Source organism: Ursus maritimus, unplaced genomic scaffold (genome assembly GCF_017311325.1).
Source record: "Ursus maritimus isolate PB19 unplaced genomic scaffold, ASM1731132v1 scaffold_7, whole genome shotgun sequence".
Classification (NCBI taxonomy): domain Eukaryota; kingdom Metazoa; phylum Chordata; class Mammalia; order Carnivora; family Ursidae; genus Ursus; species Ursus maritimus.
This window is the reverse complement of record NW_024426885.1, coordinates 66,145,309-66,167,366: the sequence shown is the minus strand read 5'-3', so window position 1 is coordinate 66,167,366 and position 22,058 is coordinate 66,145,309. Positions and strand designations below refer to the sequence as shown.

The following is a 22,058-nucleotide window of genomic DNA, read 5'->3' as shown; positions in this document are numbered from 1 at the left end:
GCACATGCTGTTTTGTCTGCCTACTGCTCCTCCTCCGGAAGAGCCACGCCCTCCTTATTCCACGTGCTTTTCACGGGGCTGTCAATCTCAGCCTGCCACCCTATGGCCATCTACAGGGATGGGCATTATAACCCAGGCTTGGCCAATCATATCACTTCCTACACCTAGCAACAGCTAAGCATGCGACTAAAGAATCTATAACTGGAATACCAAGAAGTTCTCTCTTGCTGGTGGTCCTCTGCTAAGACGTCGTAAGCTTGGGGCTACAAGGGTATTTCCTCAGCGATGTGGAGGAAATCCATTTACAGTGGGAGACAAAGAAGCCAGCCCCAGGAGGAAAGCAGAGCTCAAAGACAGAAAGAAATAGAATCCCAATGACATTGACTGGGTCCCTGGGTTTAGCTCTGCCAGGGTCACTGAATATCTTTTCTTTTCTTTTCTTTTCTTTTCTTTTCTTTTTTCTTTTCTTTCTTTTCTTTCTTTCTTTCTTTTTTTTTTTTTAAGATTTATTTTTTTGATTGGGGGGGGAGAGATAGGCAGCACAAGCAAGGGGAGTGGCAGAGGCAGAGGGAAAAGCAGGCTCCGTACTGAGCAGGGAGCCCTGTGATGCAGAGCTCTTGATCCCAGGACCCCAGGATCATGACTAGAGCTGAAGGCAGACACAGCTGAAGGCAGATGGTTAACCGACTGAGCCACCCAGGCACCCCTCAATATCCTTTCTGTTTAAGCTGGTTGAACTGGTTTTTGTCACTTCCAAGTGGATAAGCCCTAATGAATAATAACACTGAAAAAAATTAGAATGAAAGTAATACACTTAATTGTGCAAAACAGGTAAAAATAAAACAAATAAATGGTTCCTAATTCTATTTTTTAGTCATACAAAATATGGTATATTACCTTATACACTTCGTGTATGTGTGTAGATGTGTGATTATAAAGTATGATCACAAATTTCTACATCCAGAACTCATGCCCGTTTGCAAGGTAAGTTTGCTGCGGCTCCTCTCACGCAGGGGTGGACTTTACGTCTCTCTCTGAATCTGGGCTGGCCTTGTGGTTTGAATCTTACCACACAGCAGAAGAGATACATATATAATCTTCCTGGGCCCTCCACCTTCTGTCATTGTCCTCCCACAAGAGAGGTCCAGGTGAAAAAGCCAGTCTAGCCTCCTGGAGGATGAGGCCACAGTGAGGAGACCAAGCCAGGGCCAGTGCACAGCCAGGTCCACAACCAGGCCTTCAGGAGCCTTCCAGGATGAATGCAACTAAGTGAGTCTAAACCAGCCAAGTGAAACCAGCACAGGAACTGCCTGGTGACCCCACAGAATTATGAGAAATAATAAATCTTTGTTGTTTTAAAACCACTAAGTTTTGGGGTGGTTAATTATGCAGCCAAGGCCAACTGAAACATTGTATTCTGCATGTTTCATAGAACTGCATGTCATTCCTCCCAGGTTACTATTGTGTTAAAATTCTCCTGGTTGCGACCATCTGAAACCAACTCTGAACAGCTTAAACAAAAGTGAAATGCATTAGAAAGTTTCTGGGGGTATCCCAAGGAACAAAAGGTAAAGTTGGGGAGGGGAGAAGTCAGGGCACTGTGGGAACGTCAACAGCGGGGATCATGGAGTGTCCGTCCAGAAAAGTGCCATTAACAGCCCAGTGGTAATGACTCCTGGACTGCTAACAGTCCGACCTGTCCCGCTTGGGCAGCATCTACCTCTGGCTCTTTCAGCTACGCTGAGGGGCTGGGGCAGAGCACAAAGGCAGAAGCAAAGATAGCAGGTGAAAAAAACATGGTAGGTGAACGGGGGAATCTTAGTGCGGAAGCCACGACCGGCTAACTCAACTCATGGCCTAGTCCTGCTTTTCAACTGCTAATTGTTTTCATTTTCCAAAGCTTCTTTCAAATCCTTTTGTCAAGAACGCATTAAGGCTCCCTTTCAACAGAGGGTAAGAATCTGCCTGAGGCCACTCTTGAAACTGTAACGACTAAAGCAACTTCGTCTGCTTTCGCACAACGCAACTAAATCTGTGAAGGTTTTTCGTACAAAGGTCTCTGAGAGGGTGGGTTGGCAGTCTTAATTAAGTTTACAAAATGTCTGGGGTATCGGCCAGAAAGGAATTGTACTAAAACGTAAAGAGAGGTTAAAACCAGAGTAACAGGTGCTGTGAACACAGGAGGAAAGCCAAGAGCCACCGCGTGGACTCGTTTCTGGGAAACGCGAGCAGCGCAGGTGCGTCAGGAGGGGAGCGCAGAGGGTCGCCGGCCGGGCCCCCCCGCCCCGCACCATTCCCCGGACAGGGCAGCAACTCCAGCCCCTAACTGACGCCTCCCGCGGTGGCAGGCGCCTGGGACGGAGCCTACTGGGGACATGGGCGCGCGGGCGCCTCGGACCGGAGGGCCGGGGCCGTGGGCCTTGGAGCCCGGGGCTGGCAGAGGCGCTGCATCCCCGCGCCTCGCGCTTGGCACTGAAGCAGCCGCCCTCACGCAGCGGGGCGGGGGCCGGGACCGGGAGCGCGCGGGGGAGGCGTCTGCTCCCGGGGACTGAGGCGGCGCCTTCGCCTGCCGGCTGCCGCAGGGACGCGGGCCGCCCCGCCGTCGGCGACATCTTGCTCGGGAGGAAAGCGCGGGGGAGAGCAGGCCGCTCTGAGCTGCAGCGCCCAGCGCGCGGAGGACGGGGCGGGAGACGCGGGGCCAGCAGGACGCCGCACCAAGGAGGTAAGGTGGGAGGGCGCCCCGAGGACCCCTAGCCCCGCCCCCCGCCCCTGCTTTGCCTCGCTCCAGCGCCCGCCTGTCCCCGGCCGCCCGCGGCCCTGTCACCGTAGCCCGAAGCCTCTGGCGTCCCACCTCCCGAGCCGTCCCCTGAGGGGGGGCCCGGTCCCCCGCGGTCCTGGCGGCTCCGCCCGCCTCCTGGAACCTCCCGCCCCCTAGCCTGCCGAGTTCTCAGGACAGGGTCACAGGACGCGACGCTACCTGGCGGGTCCTCCCGGGACCCGCCCCTTCCCGGGGCCGCCCGCCCGCTCCCTCCGCCCCCTCACCTCCGCCCCCGCCCGCGCCCCGCCCCGTACGGGCGGGGCTCCGGGTTTAAACGTCGCGGCGGGCCGGGCGGGCCGGCGGGAGGGGCGGGGCGGGCCTCTGTGTCGTGTCACCGGTTCCGTAGGCGGCGGCGGCACGGAGCGGCGCGCACTCAAGCCGGCGGGAGGCACCATGTCCCCGGGGAGCGGCGTGAAGAGTGAGTACATGAAGCGCTACCGGGAGCCGCGCTGGGACGAGTACGGGCCGTGCTACCGCGAGCTGCTGCACTACCGCCTGGGCCGCCGGCTGCTGGAGCAGGCGCACGCGCCCTGGCTCTGGGACGACTGGGGCCCGGCCGGCGTCCCGGGACGATCCCCGCGCGCTCGGCACCTCCGGCGTGCGAGGTCTCGCCCTCTCAGTGACCCGCCTCGCCCGCTGTCCAGGCGGAGCCTGCGGCGGCGCGGGGAGGGACCGGAACGGCGGGCGCGCGGGCCGGCGGAGGAGCGGGACGCGGAGGCGGCGGAGGCCGAGGAGGCCCGGGACGCGGAGAGCGTGGAGGAGGAGGTGGCTGCAGCTCTGCCAGGTACCGGGCCGGGAGGGGGACCGCGGGGGGCCTGCTCCTGGCGTCCGAGCTGCCCCGCTCTGGGTCTCGCAGCGCTCAGGGCAAGCCCGTCCTTTTTTTTTCTTGGTAAATGAAGAATCCACCTTCCTTGACAGAAAGTCTGGTGTCAGCCACGCCTTTGCCCTCCCACCCTTTATTTCCGTAAGAGGGTGCCTCTGGTTTGAGCCAGTTGCGAATTCAGTTCAAGTGCCGCTGAACTCCGTGTCTTCACCCGAGGGCCTTGGTTGCCTTAGTGAGCTCTAAAATCCCATCTATTTACATCTAAGCGCCCATTTTTTTTCGTAGAGGAGCACAGCTTTCATCGGATTCTCAAGGAGGACCTACCCCGAGAGGTTAAGAATCACGGAGCCAAACTTTCAGTCTTATGAATGGGGCTGCTGTTTTCTGTGTTAACTCCCTGACCTCGTTGCATTGTCTCTAAAGAATATTTTGAATTTGTTTACGCAGGCTGTTGCGTAACTCCTGGTTGGTGGGAGAATATTCCTTGTAAGTGCTAGGTCCTCTCCGTTTCTTGCCCATCCACTCAGCCAAAGCGCGCATCCTCATCAAGGCTGCCGCGGTGTAGGGCTGGAGCAGCCCCTGGAAAATGGCTCACGAGTGCTGTGTGTCTTGTTTCAGCCAAGGCCCTACACCTTCTCTCCTGGCCAGATGGTTGCAGAATTGGGGTCTCAGCGTGAGAGGCCCGGTGGATGGTCGCTGGTGCTCAGGGTCGAATTAAATGCCTCAGGCAGAATACAGCCTGGAGTAATGAATGGTTCTTCCCTCTACTTTCTAACGTTGGCCAGACACCTCTCACTCTCCATCCCCGTCCCGGGTCGCTCGATTTTAAAGAGGCTCCGGCCATTAGAATAACTGAAATGTACTGATAGCTTAGTATGCCTCCAATCACTGATCTGAGCATATGTATTTTCTCGTTTAACGTCCAAAATAATTCTTAATGGTAGGAGCATAATTTTTATCTCAATTTTGTAGAGGAAGAAATGGAAACTCAGGATAAATGATTAGTGACTTTCTTTTTGTTTGTTCATGGCATTGTAAGTGGTAATTAACCCTTTTCAGTTTTCAGTCCTGGCCTCTCTGCAAGAGGCCGAGGAGAGGAGATGTAATCTTTGAGTGGAAGAGCCAGGCTACTTAGCTTTCATTCTGTCCTCATCAGTTATTCTCAGGGCAACATCTGTGGCAGAGCGGCCTCTCCATCCTCATGTCCCTTGTCAATTCCCAGAGATTGCTGAGTATCTAGAAGCTGGAGTCCTGACGTCAGTGATCACTGGTAGAAATTTGAGTAACAGAAGGTGGCGGGGGTAGGGGAACGTGCCTTCTGGTTTATTCCTGTGGCACTGATCCACCAGCTAAGTTGTGAGATGTACTTTATCAGACTGAATGTGCTTTTCTCTTTTCGGCCCTTCCGCTTCGTTGTTTGTGAAGGAGGTCTCAATTATTTCTGTGGGTATAGAAATGCAATTTTTAGATAGCACTGTAGTATGGATGATGCCTGTGTTTGCCTGAGTTCAAGATTATTTTGGTTTCCTTAGAGACACTGAATCCTACCAGTGGCTAAGATCAGTTATTTCTTCTCTGTTAGTATTTCTGGTTTAGGCATCAGGCAGAAGGAAGGATGTTTGCTGAGTCCGGGGCTCCCGATTGCAAAATCCTTGTTGTTCAGTAGATGGTTTTATATACTAGAATGATGGGCACTCTTGAATTTCTGTAAAACATAAACATTTGGTTCTTGCTTTTACTGAAGCCATATGTACACGTGGAATCATATAGTTCTGTATGGCTTATTATGAAAATACAGCAGCTCCCCCGCCACACACAGACCAATTGCCTGTTCTTAGGGGTCCACTTCCAACTCCTCTGGTTTTTCCTGTGGTGCTGATTTCTATTTCTCCAAGTAACAGGGAGATTATTACTTGTAAATAACAATTAATAAACAATTACTACTTGTAATTAATAGGATTGACACTTCTTAATTTTCTCTCCCATTTTTTTAGCATCATCTGTTCGGCTTTCATTCTCTTCACCCGTCTCCTAACCCATACACACGGCCCCCCGCATACCGCCCGCAGTGTGGTCAGCACAGAGCTGGTTAGATTACAGTTAGCATCTACGCTGTGGGGCCCGGAAAATGTTGCTCAAAGCTGGCCTATATTGTTTGCCATGACTCCTTTTTCTCTCACAATACAACCAACACATCAAGTTCACTATCACTCTCTCAACATCTCAAGACATCCCTCCCAGGGCCCCTGACCTACTTCCATCTGACCTGGTTGCTGCTCTCGCAGCCGGCTGCCTGCCCGGTTCCATGTTGGGAGGGCCTTTGGCCTCCACCCTCAGATTCCTTGGTTTCTGTCTTGGGTAGGAGCCCTTGTGTGGCCCTCGCATCATTTTCCTTCGTGGTTTACCCCTCCTGTTGGAGCTTGTCTTCTAGTAGCTTCCTGGGAAAGGGTATGTGAGAGATTAATTTCCTAAGATCTTGCATGTCGAAAGATAGCTTTATTCTGCCTTCATGATTCGGTGAGTTTGTGGCTGAGAATGGAATTCTAGGTTGAAAGTATTGTCTCTAAAAAATCTGGAGACATTGGTCTGTTGTGTTGTAACTTGTGGTATTGCTGTTACAGTCCCATGTCTTCCTGATTTTGATAACATGTCCCCACCCTTAGGAAGCTTTTAGGGTCTTCTCTTTGTCCTTTGTGTGCTGAGATTTTTCCTTGGTCTAGATCTGTTTTCCTCCAATGTGCTTGGTGAGTCCTTACAGTGAAACTCCTGCTTTGTAATTTTGGTAAGCTTTCTTGAGTTGTCTTTTCATTTCTATTTCTGTTCCTTTCTTTCTAAACTCCTTAGCTGGATGTTAGAGTTCGTGAATTTATCCCTTCATTTTCTAATATACACCCCACCCCCTATTTTCATCTGTCTTTTTCTTCTATTTTTCTGGGTGATATTCTCAACTGTATCTTCCAACTCTTCTACATATTTTTTTTTTAATTGGTGGGATCCTATTTATTTTTACATTTAATTAATTTTGTTTCTGGACTTGCCTTCTTCCCCCCTCTTTCTCTCTCCTCTCTCCCCCTCCCTTCCTCCTTTTATTCCTTTTTAAAAAATAGTATTCTGTTCTTGGTTCATGCATACAGTATTTTCTATTATCTTGCTGGGGATATTACTAGAAATTTTTTGTTTTCTCCTTGTATTTCTATAGCATAGTGTCTGGTTCCCCACTCTCTCCCCATTTTTGGTTCTTTTGTTTATAAACCTGTATTTCATGTTAGTTTTCTCAAACATCTAATGATCCTTGCTTCTCATTCTTATTTAGAGCTGGGTGCTAAAAAGCGTCAGGATGTTCTTTGTGTGTGGTGGGGTGGCAGTGGGAGTGTTTCCTGTGGAATGCTTTGAAGCATGCCTTGAAGAGTGGTCTGGACTAACTCCTTTTTTCATAGTCACATTTCTTTTTAAATTTAATTTTATTTTTTAGCAAAGTTATACATATGTGTAATTTTTAAAAATATGCTTAAAATGAAAACAAAATAACCCTGACCTGTTTCTCATATGCCTTGCTTCCTAGGGTGCATCTTCCAACTCTTTTCAGCTTTGGCCACCCTCTTCTGATCTAGACTTATCTGTTGTTTTTTTTTTTTTTTTTTTTAAGATTTTATTTATTTATTTGAGAGAGATAGAGACAGCCAGTGAGAGAGGGAACACAAGCAGGGGGAGCGGGAGAGGAAGAAGCAGGCTCATAGTGGAGGAGCCCGACGTGGGGCTCGATCCCAGAACGCCGGGATCACGCCCTGAGCCGAAGGCTAACCGCTGTGGCACCCAGGCGCCCCCATGGAGACATTTTTTTTGAACCCTCATCCTCCTGTTATTTATGCTGCCTAGATCTCACGCCGCTGTCAGTCTGGGGCTTCTCTTCATCGCTGTCAGTCTGGGGCTTCTCTTCATCGTTGGCTTGAGTATCCCTTTTGTTTATCTCTTCATCTGACCCATGTCTTATAAATCTCAGGTGTTCCTTTGTGTGGCTAATCCCTTCCTTTTGATGTAACACATTCTCTGTGAGTCCTGAGAAATGTTGCATGGGAAGTAATAATTTTGTGAGCTTGCATGACTGAAAATGCCTTTACTCTATCCAAAGGCTGGATTGATATTTTGCAAGGTAGAGAACTCTAGATTAGATTAGAAATTTCAGTGTTTTAAAGCAGTATTATATTGAATCCTAGTTTTTGGTCTTGCTTTTTAGAAGTACCATGCCATTCTGACACCCTGCGTACGTGACCTCTTTTTTTTTTTTTTTTTTTAAGGTAAGTGCTACACCGTGTACAATGTGGGTCTTGAACTCACGACCCTGAGGTCAAGAGTCTCATGCTCTGCCATCTCAGCCAGCCAGGCGCCCCTATGTGTATGTCTTTTATCATTCATCGGGCTGACAACTTGGCGGGCCTCTTTATTTTCTAGTACCATTTAAAGTAATTTTCTGTGCTCTATTCAGTTTTTTTCTTTCTATGATTATTTTTAGTCAGATGGTGTAACTCCTGAATCAGATCTCTAACATTTTTATTTAAAACTTCTCTGGTACTAGAATTTTGGGTTCTGTTTTCTTGGAGAACTCATCAATTTTATCTTCCAAACTTTATACTGAAATTTTTAATTCTACCATCCTAGTCTTAAGTTTTGAAGAGATTACATGTTTTTTTGTCCCAAGTGTTATTTTTAAAAATAAAAAATGAAAAAATAACAACCTGTTCTTCTTGGATTTCTTTTAACTCAAAAAAAAAAAAAAAAGCCATAAATATCGTTTGAGAGCTCTCTTGTATTTCCTAGTCTTTTCTGTATATTTTGGTCTTTTTCTTTTTAGAGGATGTATTCACGTTTTGCTCTTAGCCTTAGCCTATCTGCTCATATGTAAGAGTGAGGCTTGAAGAGCTTTTCAGGAGCTCTGTGTGTGGGGGTGCTTGTTGACTAATTGGGTGAGGATGAGCTGTTTCTCTGAGGGACTTCAAGCATAGTATATGCCCATTTTTCTTGTGTTCACTTCCCCAGACAGCACGTCTCCAATCTCCTGCCTGGAAGGGTACAAGCCTGGCTGTCAGCATTCTGGGAACAGAGTTCAGAAAGGGAGCAGGGTCTTGTTCTTTACCACATAAACCTATTTTCAGGAAGGTGTAACCCCTTACTTTTCCTGTGCCTGGTATTTCAAGTCCATACCCCTTCTGGTTCTCTCTCTGGAGAGTAACCCGTATGCCTTCTGGACTGGGAGAGGGGCCATCACCTGGCTTAGGGACTAGAGGAAAGACTATGCAAGAACATCTACAGCTACATAACAGAATTACCCTGAAAACTAGTAGCTTAAGATTCCAATACTCATTGATTATTGCTCATGGTTTCTGTGGGTTGGAGTTTGGCCTGGGCACAGGGGTGTGCCTTGTTTCCACTCCGTGCTGTCTGCAGCCTCTGCTGGAATGTGCCAGGGCTGGGGGCTGTCTGCTAGGACACTCTCATGTGACATCTTCATGCGCCTGACCTTCTGCATAACATGCTGGCTGGCCTCCAAGCGCATGTGGGCAGATGCTGGATTGCCCTTTATGACTTATCACCAGGAGCCATGTAGCACCTCTCTCACTCCATTCCTTGCTTACAAAAGTCTGCCCAGGTTCGTGGGGAAGAAGCATCTAGCAGCCCAATTATCAATAGGCACGTTCATATTATGTTGTCAGAAGAGCATGTGGGCTGGGGCACTGATTAACGCTGGACCTTCTGCTTCATTTTCCAATTCCTTTTGGGGTTCAGTTTGTGTCCTGTGGGGCTTTCCTCTGCAGGGAGTTAGGATTCATCCTACTCGATTCTGCGAGGTCACTTCTACATCTTCATCTATTTTCCAGCTTCCAAAATTTTATCAGCACCTGATGTCATCGCCTCCTTTGCTTTTTGTCCTGTGGGTTATGCCTTTTCTTCCTTCACTCTAGTGGGCTTTGGGACAAAGGGACTATATGCACATGTCATTGGTGCATATTTAACCTAAATTCCATTTGCTGTATTTTTACTTATGTTTATTTTTTACTTCTTTCTTTCTTCTTGATCAGTCTTGCCAGAAACTTGTGAATTCTATCAGTTTTTTTCCTAAACTAACTCTTGGCTATGTGGATTTTCTTTATTATATGTTTTTATTAATCCATGATCTTTTCCCCCTTATTCTAATTTTCTTTTTTTGAAGATTTTATTTATTTGAGAGAGAGAGAGATGGATGCTTATCATTGATTTTTTTCCCCCCTGCCTTTCTTTTTGTATATATTGATTTAAGGGTATAAATTTCCACCTGATACTGCTTTAGCCACACCATCAGTTGAGTATGATGAATCCTAACTCCCTGCAGGGGAAAGGCCCAAGTTTTGCTATATAGTATTTTATTTACTTAAGCAAAATTATTATGATTTTTAAAATACATGAAAAATTAATAAAGCTTAAATTTATGTATCGTACAAACATAAGGAAACATTTATCTTTTTAAAAAAAAGACTAGGGGCAGCTGGGTGGTTCAGTCACTTAAGCATCTATATCTTGATTTAAGCTCAGGTTATGATCCCAGGGTGGTGGGATCGAGCCCCATGTCGGGCCCCTTGATCAACACAGAGTCTGCTTGAGATTCTCTCTCTCCATCTACTCCTCCCCCTGCTCACACTCTCTAAATAAATAAAATCTTTTAAAGGTGAAAACCCAAATACCAGAAATTTACAAATATTATGCTTGGTGAAGAAATCTTTTTAAAGATATTTATGTATTTATTGAGAGAGTGAGAGCGAGAGAGCGTAAGCACGTGCAGGAGGGGCAGAGGGAGAGAGAGAATCTCAGGCGGACTCTGCACTGAGCTCTGAGCCTGATGTGGGGCTCTGTCTCCCCACCCTGAGATCATGACCTGAGCCAAAATCAAGAGGAGGATGCTTAATCGACTGAGTCACCCAGGCGCCCCTAGGAGCATTTCTAATTAGATCAGGGTTAAGGAAGGCACGCCTTCCATCACCACTACTTTTTTTTTAATTGTTAAAAATTGTAGTAAAATATACCTAACACAGTTTACCATTTTAATCATTCGTAAATGTGACATTGAGTACGTTCCCACTTTTGTGTAACCATATGGTTGGTTTTTGATCTGTGCATGATTTAGAAATTTTTTTTTTTTTTAAGATTTTATTTATTTATTCGACAGAGATAGAGACAGCCTGCGAGAGAGGGAACACAAGCAGGGGGAGTGGGAGAGGAAGAAGCAGGCTCATAGCGGAGGAGCCTGATGTGGGGCTCGATCCCAGAACACCAGGATCACGCCCTGAGCCGAAGGCAGACGCTCAACGACTGTGCCACCCAGGCGCCCCTAGAAATGTTTTTAAATTTCAAAACTAGAGATTTTAAAGTTGTTTATTTTTATTTTATCGAGTTTAATTACACTACAGTTAGAGGATACATTCTATATGATTTCAGTTTTATAAATTATGATTTGGTTTATAGCCTTAGATATGTCAGTTCTTATAAACATCACGCATTTGTATCATTACAAATTCTATGTCCTGTGGTTACTGGATGCGGTGTTGTATATGTATTCATTAGGTAAAATGTGTTAATTCTGTTGTTCAAATACTTTAAAACATCAGACTGTTCAATAAAACTTACTGTGACAGTGGCTGTGCTCCGTCTTTGTATCATCAGCATGGAGTCACTGGCCACAGGACGTTGTTACTCAGCACTTAAACTCTGACTAGCCTATCTGAGGAACTGAATGTTTGCCTTTATTTTCATTAATTTAAGCTTATATTTAATAGCCACATATGGTTGGGCTTTTGTATTGGATAGCACAGTCCTGAAACAAGACCGAGTTTATTTTCGTTGGGATGTTCTGTCAGGTACTGAGAAAGGCGGTGCTCTAATCCTCCACTCTAACGGTCGTGAGCACTGGTTTGGTTTGTCTGAAGTCTTTATTCTAAGCTTCATTCCTTTGAATGGGATTTCGAACCCTAGACTTACAGGCACTTATCCTATACCAGGCACTACTTCAAGAGTTTTATAAATAGTAGTATTATAGTGCTAAGTTCTGTCTCTTCTGTGTTTTCCATCTTTGTCTTCTGCTGCTGCAGATGTCCTTGAGTTTGTCTTTTTCTGGAAGTACTGTGGAGCGTGAATGCCGTTATTTTATAGTCTGTCCATGATAATTCCCTCATGTCAAGCCTGTTGCTCCTGTTGGCCCTTCCTTACTGTCTTCTCTCCTTGCGTGCCTGCTCATTATTTTTAGTACATTCATAATTATGTTTGAAAAATTCTTTGCGGGGATAATTTGAGGCCTCAGGTCTCCAGAGAAGAGTTTAGTTTTTTGTGTTGGGTGCCTGTGGACACGCTGGGTTTTTAACAGCAGTCTGTTTATCCGTGGGTGGGAGGGTTGGGCCCGTAGTCCACTGTTACCAGAACTGAGGTCTCTACTCTGTTCACTCCGTAGCCCGCCGGGGTCGGTTCCCCGACCCCACGTTCCCCTCTGTCAGCCGTGGGACAGCTTGGTTGCCAAATGCCAAGTCTCTTCCTCCTCCCTCCTCGTCTTACTGACCACCCCCCCGCCAGGTCATATTTGACATGGTTAATTGCTATCTCCTTTACCAAAGCTCTTCCCTTCATTGCTCACCTGGTTAGTTTTTCTACTTTTCTAGCAATTCTTTCTCCCCCTTTGGGCGCTCCTTCCTGTGCCTGGCTGCTCCTTAAGTAATGGGCCCAGGGGCCTGACTCCACTCTTCCCTTCTCTGACTGCGTTGCTCCTTGGGCGATCTGTTCTACATCCAAACCTCAGCTCCCACCTGCTCACCACCACCTTCTTTCCTGGACCCCCGATTAAGTGTCCAGCTGCTGCCTGCTTGGCGAGTATCCTTTCCTTACCCTTCGGTGGGCCTTTTATCAGAGGATAGCGTGACCATCCACTCCAAACACCTGTGGGAGCTGTCGCCTCCTGTTTGTCCCCAGTGCTGTGTTGTGCCCGTGTTCACCTGTCAGTCGAACCCAGTGTTGCTGGGCTGTCCGCTCTGGAGAGGCTTTGGCACCACCTCCCTGCTGTTCTGACCAGCGTGTAGTTCACAAGTGCCCAGGGCGTCAGAGCACCTGCCAGCCTCGGTGGGCCCCCTTCTGGCCCTTCTTTGCCTCTCGGCCTCTACCATGACTGTTGGTACCCTCCTCCCCCCACTTCCCACACCACCCCCAGACTGCCATTGTTGGCTAGCTGGCCTTTCTGTCCTCACCTCTCTAACTCATCCTTCACATTGGTAGTTAGAGGCCTTATTCCTAAAATGTAAATAGGGCCATGTCATTTTCCAGCTTAAAATCCTTTAGTGATTCTTCATCATTTTCAGGATAAAATAAAACTCCTGAGTTTGGCATAGAAAGTCTTTATTTCACCCCTGCTCCCTGCTCCATGCCTTCATCCATAGACTCTCTGTGTACTGTCATTTTGAACTATTTATATTCCCTCTTCTCTTTGGGCCTTTGAACATGACATTCCCTCTTGCTGAGATTCTCTGTTCTATTTTCTTCCTGGCTAGCTTATCCTTTAAACAAAATCATTATTACCTTCTCTGGGTAGGGCTTCTCTGAAGACCTGGGTTAGACACATACAGAGTGGGAGAGGAAGAGAAGGAAGGGAAATGAATCAATGAGAATGATTTGGGTTATTTTCCCTCTCTTTCTCAGTATTGTGACTGCACAAGCCTTCTTTGTCTTGGTCTTGATGGGCTCCTTTCCCCCTCTTCCTATAGCCAGCAAAGAGAAGAGAACAAGGTGTGGCCACATCACTCAGAAATGTTTGAGCAATGAATAGGATTTAGGTTCTCATGGTAAAATGGAAGATTGGCATCCCACCTTATCCACAAACAGCTCAGGTGCTGTGATTAAAGATATGGCACAGTGGTACAGAGCACTAAACTCCAGGGTCAGCGCATTAGCTCTTTCTTAACATATGTAGTAATAAATGCAACAGTCTGGTAGAGTCAAGGTCATCACTGAGGACAGAAATGACAGTGATCTACGGAGGCTTCTTACACTTGCCACAGGATCTGGACTTCCTCTTCAGGGGCTCATTCTAAAGGGAACATGGACAGAAGCAAGAAAAAGAATCACAGCTAAAAATAGGGGCAAGAGTATGTCCTAAAGAAGTGATGAGGTTTTGGAATAGCAGTCTATAAAATCAGCACCTAGAGACAAATTCTGGAGCATCGAAAGCAAGGGGTGTCCTTCAGACCTTAAAGATCCTTAAACAGCTGGAGTAAGTGAAATGGAGCCCAGATGCATAAGGAGCTCTTATTCAAAAGAATGAAATTAAATCATAGGCTTACACCAGACATAAAAATTAACTCAAGTAGATTAAAGGCCTGAAACCATAAAATTCCTAGAAGAAAACACAGGCAGTAAGCTCCTTGACATCAGTCTTAGCAATGTGTTTTTGGGACCTGATTCCAAAGGCAAGGGAAACAAAAGCAAGAATAAACAAATGGGACTAAACAAGCTGAAAACCTTCTGCACAGTGAGGGAAACCAGCAACAAAACAAAAAGGCAACCTATTGAATGGGAGAAGATATTTGCGAATGACATAGCCCATAAGGGGTTAAATATCCAAAATATATACAGAACTCCCACAACTCAACAACAACAAAACCCCAAACAACCCAAATTAAAAAATGGGCAGAAGATCTGAATAGACATTTTTCCAAAGAAAATACACAGATGGCCAATAGGCGTATGAAAAGATGTTAAACATCAGTAATTATCAGGGAAATGCAAATCAAAACCACAATTAGATATTACCTTACACCTGTTAGAACTGCTGTTACCAAAAAGATCAGAAATAACAGGTATTGCAAGGATGTGGAGAAAAGGGAGCCCTCATACACTTGGTAGGAATATAAGTTGGTACAGCCACTGCAGAAAACAATACGGAGATTCCTCACAAAAAAGTAAGAATAGAACTAACCATGTGATCCAGCAATTCCACTTCTGGGTATTTATCTGAAGAATACAAAAACACGAATTTGAAACCCCTGTGTTTGTCACAGCCTGAGTTACAATAGCCAAGACAGAGAAACAACCTAAGTGGCCACTGATGGATGAATGGACAAAGAACGTAAGGCGCGCACACACACGCACGCACACGCACACGCACGCACGCACGCACACGCTGGAATATTACTCAGAGTAGCCCCCAAATAGTAGGAAATCTTCCATTTGCAACAACATGGATGTTTCTAAAGGGTTTCCTACTAAGTGAAATAAGTTAGATGAAGAAAGACAAATACCATATGATGTCACCTATATGTAGAATCTAAAAAACAAGACAAATCAACAAACAAAACAAAAACAAACTCATAGATACAGAGAACAGATCAGTGGTTACCAGAGCGGGGAGGGAGATGGGGGAGGGCAGGTAGCGTGAAGGGGCTCAGTCGCATGTGATGGGCAGTAACGAGGCTTACACGGGTGATCACTCTGTAGTGTATGCAAGTATCAAATTATCACGTGGTACACCTATATACCAATTTTATGTCAATACAAACAAAAAATATAAATTTAGGCTGAAACAAAACACGAACTCGCAAAGGGTTTAAACTAACAGTGTAACTTTTATAAAAGATAAAATGTTTATAAAAAATAATGAAAATCATAAAATGTTAGGGAAGTGGGTATGTGTTAGAGTGTATCCTTAATGTCCGATGTTGACCTCAGGTAGGTCAGCCCCATTTTCCTTCAGAGTTTCTCCAGCTCTGCTGCCAGAATTTAGGACCATGTAGACTGTGGGTTCTGATTCATGCAGTCTTTTCTATCGCAAGTGTTGGGGGAGCTCTCCTCTCTAGCTCTTCGTCCTGGGAAAGTGGAGCTGGGCGCCTGGGTGAGTAACTATGGAAACCATTCCCTATTGTGACCCAGGACCTTTCAAATTGAGGTTGCCAGCTCGCTCTTACAAGGAGCAGGTAAGAGCCATAGGGAGCTCTCCATATTCATGGTGCCTCTGAAAGAAATGGAATCCTGGAACTCCAGTTGAGTAACTTAAAAACTAATCTTTTGCAGCTGCTGAGTGATTACCACAAATCCAGATCTTTCTCTGAAGCAAGACATTGACGATTGAACCTACCTTGGGGTTGTGGAGAAAGCTGTTAGGCTGTGGTGCTTTCTAGCTTTTACTATTTAATTGAGATGCTTAATCTCAGAATATGAATAACGGGCATCTGGGTGGCTCAGTGGGTTGAGTGCCCGAGCCTTGATTTCAGCTCACATCATAATCTCAGGGTTGTGAGATCGAGCCCTGTGTCGGGCTCTGTGCCAAGCGTGGAGCCTGCTTGGGATTCTCTCTCTCTCTGCCCCTCCTCCTCCCTCTAAAATAAATAAGTAAGTAAATCTTTTTTAAAAAAGAATGTGCATAACAGTTGTTGCTTTTGAATACGCTTGGTTCAATATTGGTGTATTTGTTGTTGATTTTAAAGCAGGATAGACCGAAAAGTATGATACTAACTTGTTTCTGTATTTCTACTTTCCAGGAAATTGTGAATTGAGCTATAAGTGAAAAAGTTACTGAATTAAGCATTATGAATTTTACAACCCACATATTTAAAGGAATGATTTTAAAGCATTCTCCTTTTGTTTCCTCTCCCTTTTTTTTTTTTTTAAAGCACTGCCAGTGAAAGAGATAAAAGAAAAACCTGAACAACAGATCCGAACAAAAGAGACTGACAAGGTGCCTAGCAGTACTGAACCTCGACAGCAACCAAGTGCCTTATTTGCGAGAGGAACTAGGAAAACAGTCAAAAGTCCTCAAAGATCATCAAGTAAGATAAAAGAGAACAAGCATCCGTTTGCCCTTTACGGGTGGGGAGAGAGGCAGACAGCGACGGGGAGCCAGAAAACGCACAACGTCTGCGCTTCCGCCCCGGTGCATGAGGTGAGTTCCCGCGTGCCGGGTTCGCTGCCTTCCTGGGGGATGGCCGTTGGGCTGTGTTCCTGTGAACGTGTCCTGTGTTCACTGCGATGCTCTGGGGTCATGGTAGGTCTCGGGGATGCCAGGGGCGGCAAGGGAGGCCCAGACCCGGGCATCTGATTGGCAAACAGGAGTCTGGGTGTTAGCTTCCCAGAGATCGAGGGGTTTTGCTGGGAGTTGGCTGGTATCTGGAAGGTTTAACCAGTTCGGAGCCGGGCGAAGAAGTGGCTGGGATCAGGGTTTTCAGGTTCCAGGAGGCCAGTAGGTCAGAAGAGAAGGAGCATGACCAGGGCTGGCGGCAGCCCATCTAGATTTGCGTCGGGCCGTTTGAGAGGTTTCCAGTTCCTTTGGCTTTGATAACTGGTGTTCCTTGACTCCTTTGTTTTCTTTTGTTGGACGACTTCTCCTATAGCTCTTGGCATCTTCTGTAGCCTCCCTTTGCTCTTGGCGTTAAATTTGGATGGTTATGTTTTCCCCTGCTCATCCATACCGGGTGCCCCTTGTTTCTTGGAGCCTGAGTTGTCGTCTTCCTTGGTCCTGAGAACGTTTCTGACGAGGTCTTCGTGTGTGGAGCCCCAGAGCAGTTGTGTATGTTGTTCACACGGCTACTACAGCCTAAAGCAAAGAATGAATGAAAAGAAGCAGAAAGTACAAACGGTTTGAATGCTGATGAAATACCATCATCAGATTTTTACTGAATAGACTTCTGAACGAGCCCTGGCAGATGGTGTTTTTGGAGTGATATTTGACACAATGAAGCTGTGGTTTAACAAAGGATTCTGGCGAGTCTGTGGGATTAAGCTTAACAGAGTTTATCTGTAGTATGAAACATTTAAGTGGTCAAAATCCCTTGAGATTTTTTTTTTTTTTTGGTATATTGCTTTAAAACATTTAAAGTCCTTTAATGGAATACTTATCCAGGCTTAATGCTAAGCTTTTTCAGTAATTTTCCAGAGGAAATTTCTAGAGGCACGTTGCAAACTGGTTGCTTACCATTTCTATCTACGATTCAGTGCAGTGGATGTTTCTGGTCGCTGACAGTGGAAGGAAGGGCTGTTCTAGAGGCACTGTCTTACTCAGGACTGAGCACGACGGGGCCAGGCTTGCCTCTGCCCTGCTTCACGTGCTCTGCACGGAGCTTCATTGCGGATATTCTTGAAAATTATTACAAAAGCCACGTAAGTTATTATTTACCTCGGAAATAATAATTCTTTATTTTTGAATAACTTAGATTCATGAATCAGCATTACGAGCCAAGAACAGAAGACAGGTGGAAAAAAGGAAACTGATCGCTCAGAGGCAGCGCGCTCACTCCGTAGAGGTGGAGAAAAACAGAAGGATCAAGCCTTCCCCCTCTGAGAACCCATGGATGACAGAGTATATGAGATGCTACTCAGCACGGGCTTAAAGGCAGAAACGGTTGCTGGGACAGCCTCTTCGAAAAAGCATAGACGAAAGAAAGAAGAAACGGAACAAAAGAAAAACCACTGAAAGAAAACAGACACAGGTTTAAGAAACCGACGGATTACGCAAGGTTTCTCGTAGGGAATTTCCTAAAGACCGCTCTATTTCGATGGATCCTGGTCACATACCTCAGCGGTAGGGCGACAGTTGAAGCCATAGACATTTGGTTATTTATGAAGCTAATTCCCTAAATATTTGATATTCTTATAAGGGTTTTGTTTTAAAGCATCTTAATCTTTTCAGACACTGACACCGAATGCCTTTAAATGGCTACAGATGCTTAACGCTCAGTATTTTTGTCAGTTTAGCTGGAGCCTATGTTCATCCTGTTCTAATAACTTCACAGATTCCATAGCCAGTAAGATCATTCCAACTTGCAGCTTAAGACCCATTTTCCTTATGTGGAGTTTTCTTTGCAAAAGAATAGCTTGTCAACTGAGTTTCAACACTAATATTGACGCCTTGTGTAGTGAAACCACAACCTCGGTAGTTCCTGAACAATTAAACTTACTTGTGTTTCAGTTTCAGCACCACGTCACATAGACTGTGATATTTAAGAATTCTCTGCGTTGGGTGGGGGTCCTCTTTTTTCTTTAAATTGTCATCGAGGCACTTATTATTTCATAGGTTAATAGATCAAATGCATTCCAATGAATGAAGTGCCAGTGCCGTGTCTTTAGTGCCGAAGTTTCTTTTGACACTTTATTATTATTGCAACTTTTTTTTTTTTTTTTTTTTAAGCACATACGGGGAATCAGTTTCTTGCTGCAGTGTGGCCTTTTGGCACATACGCGCTGTGGACTTTTGCCTCTTCTATAATAGTTGGCAATGACATTTAGAACTTACAGTGTGAAATTTCATTTAATTATGTTGAGATTGTCTTGCTCACTGGGGCCAGGGACAAATATTAAGATTCCAATTAGAGATGTGGCCCAGCCCTCCTTCCTACACTTTCCCCTCTGCAGACTCATTCATAGCAAAGCCTTGATGCTGTATAGTACTCAGACTTCAGCTGAAACACGGTACTCCCGGATTCCTAGCCGGTAGGTGTTACGGAGAACTCAACAGTGGGAGAACAGTAGTGTGTGTCCAGGCACAGATGTGAGTGTGTAAGCGAAGTGCCCTTTCCCTGGGACACTTGCTCTTGGGGTAGAAAAATGGTTTTAAGAAACACCGGTTTCCATCCAGCAGATGGAGGAATCTACAGGAAGGGGGAATGCTAAACTCTCTGTAAGAGAGAAAAAAGGTCTTTGCCTAGGCCAGGTTGGCACCTGGAGACGGGCGAATAAAATTTGCCGTTAGATGTGAGCTTGAACATTTCCTTGATATTTTTACTGTGTATCTTTGAAGTATTATGGTCAATTTTTAATTTTTTTTTTTTTTAAGTAGGCTCCATACCCAACATGGGGCTTGAACTCATGACCCTGAGCAAGAGTCGCAGGCTCTACTGACTGAGCCAGCCAGGCGCCCCTATGGTCAATTTTTAGAACACAAATATGTTTTATTCCACATAAAGTCTTTACACAGTGTCATCTTACAACTGTATTGAGCTTTGAAGACTCACTTACGAATCATGAACTTTAAAAAAAAATACTTTTTAAATATTTGCATTGTTTCGAAGTGAATTCTTTTACATAGAGGGCTCTCCTAATCCTTGAGATGTATATTTAACAGGAAGTTCTGTATGTTGGTCCAGACAATGTTGCTAATAATTCTGGTGAATGTTGCTGTAATTATTATCAAAGTCCTTAAACACTGCAGGTACCTAAAGATCAAATTAATGTGACATTGTGATGGCGTAGCTGATTGTAAAAACTTTTCCTTTCTAACCACTTCTTGCATGTTTGGTTTTAGCCATGAAGCTCAGGCGGTCCTGTTGCACCCGACAATCTTAGTAGGGAAGCTAGCCTCGGGAGGAGCTCAGGCCCCAGACTGACGGCTGCCTCAGAAACCCAACTTCCTCCAGGCTTTGACCAAGCCAGACTCTCTCCTCTAGAGAACAGACTCGTCTTTAATGTGCTTACTACTGAAAACTCCAGATAGAGATAAAACCTAGAAAGCAATATTGACCAATCCCCCCCTTTTTAAGTAGAGGACAAATGAACACGCTTTTTAAAGTACTTTTAATGTGCATGAACAATGAATAAATCAGTCTGAATTAATTGTGAGTGCCCTTCCCATGCCCAAGTCATTAGTTGGTTAGGGTGTCTTTTCTTTTCAGGGGCGAAAATTACCCTTTGAGCCCACGACATGTTTTAAGTGGTGACAATTTGATGGTCTTGCTCCTTCTCACTCTAGAAACAAATGAATTTGTAACCATGCTGCTAATTCGTGCGACAAGATGGAAGACAGGAAGAGAGTTTAAAATTACCTTGCATGTTGAAAAGTTTGAAACTGAGAATCCAGTGGCACTTAGAAGAAAATAATTGCTACACCAGACTCTCTCTTTTAAATTTGGTTTTAAAATTAAAACAGTTTGCCATAAACATGTTTTCTGTGTTACTTTTATTAAAAGCAGTGATAGAATATTGAATAGCACCTAGCACTCTGCTGGACCAAGGCGAATGAGAAGTAAATAGGAATCTATTCTTTTTCTTTCTTTTAAAACCTAAAAGGCTGCTCTTATTTAGGACGTATCAAAATACTTGGTACTTCTGGTTTTATATATATGTATATAGATGCATTCCTCCACTGCTATAACATTTCTAAACACACATATACATTTTTTAAAGTTTACTAAACATATAATAGGGTGTAGGTTATCTTACTTGCTCACGATGTAGTCACATATTTATGGCACTTCATATGTAATTGCTTTGTCATTGTTTCATTAAATAAAAATTGCTAATACCTTGAAAGGTGTGTATGCGAGGTCACTCCGACTCAGCTAAAATGCATGAAAGGCGGCTGTGAGTTGTTAGAAATCACCCTCTAAAACAGAAGTCTGTGCTATTGGCTGGGTTAAAAAAAATCTGTAGGGATTCCCCTCCTCCCTTTAACTTGAAATGCTGTCCTGAGCATAAAATTTAAAAATGGAATGTTATAGTATTTGGTATTTAAAATGTTCAAAAGTATTATTGGCAAAGAGGGAGAGAGGCAAAGCGTATGTTAGAAGTCAAAGCAACTTTCCTTGTTGACTGCTTCAGTAAAAAAATAGTTTCGTGGATAGTTTTACCCTGGACTAGATTAAAAATGGTACTAATGTTTATCTTGATTCTGTATTTGGTTTGATATTAAAATGCTAATGCCTGATTCATAAGGTCCTTACTATAGTCTGGGGATAAGTTATGTAATATTTAAAAAGGGACCCTAAAAATGTGACCTGATCATTTCAAAATGTTTGCATTTGAAATGGATTTTTGTACAACAGAATGAATAGGGAGTTACTCAGTGTAAGTATATGCTTAATACCAAATTCTATGCAAGGAGCTATGCCTAGATTATTGGCCCAGATTTGCTCGCTTCAAGCCTACTAGTGTGAGATGGAAATAAGTTGCTTCTTTAATACTTATTTCCATTTTGAAAGTCAGGACACTTGCATGAAGACGTTAGAAGCCTGTTTTTGGATTTCTTTTATAATTAGCAAAGCTGTATTTAAGCATAGTCTCCCTACGTCATTGTATGTTTATTTTGAGGATGGACTTCACTTTAACATTCTGGAGGAACAAAGTCTGGGCACCTACAATCACAAAGCTCAGGCAATGAGAATTTTGGGTTATATTTTCTAAGAACTATGTATTGCTTTTAGCTTATATTTAATATTGCAATTACTTGGGAAAATGTGAATAAAAATTTCTGTTTTGTGGGAAATAATTCTGATTAGTACATCAATGGTTGAAGAAAATGTATGATCGTGATTGACTCCTAAATGAATTTTTCATCAGACAAATGTTTAACAGGATCTGTTATACCCAGGAACAATTCTTTCTGTACATACACTGTTTGGAACTATAAATTTTTCCTAGTTTTTACCCTCACAC

The 22,058-nt window shown here is 44.7% G+C and overlaps 1 protein-coding gene across 1 annotated transcript; it reads left to right on the top strand.

Annotated features, from left to right (window-relative positions):
* Positions 1-3,160: 3,160 nt before the first annotated feature.
* LOC103661968 (centriole, cilia and spindle associated protein) lies at positions 3,161-20,560 on the top strand. The gene is made up of 3 exons (XM_040624016.1): positions 3,161-3,602; positions 16,310-16,578; positions 17,846-20,560. Exons 1-3 carry the CDS (start codon positions 3,212-3,214, stop codon positions 18,020-18,022), a joined length of 837 nt encoding a protein of 278 aa, XP_040479950.1. The 5' UTR covers positions 3,161-3,211; the 3' UTR covers positions 18,023-20,560.
* The last annotated feature ends 1,498 nt before the right edge of the window (positions 20,561-22,058 follow it).

Bases quoted from the DNA above. Each gene is read 5' to 3' on its own strand.
- LOC103661968 (XM_040624016.1), top strand. From the start codon at position 3,212: ATGTCCCCGGGGAGCGGCGTGAAGAGTGAGTACATGAAGCGCTACCGG. The intron at 3,603-16,309 runs GTACCGGGCCGG...TTTTTTTTAAAG, and splicing joins GGTGGCTGCAGCTCTGCCAG to CACTGCCAGTGAAAGAGATA. The intron at 16,579-17,845 runs GTGAGTTCCCGC...TGAATAACTTAG, and splicing joins CTTCCGCCCCGGTGCATGAG to ATTCATGAATCAGCATTACG.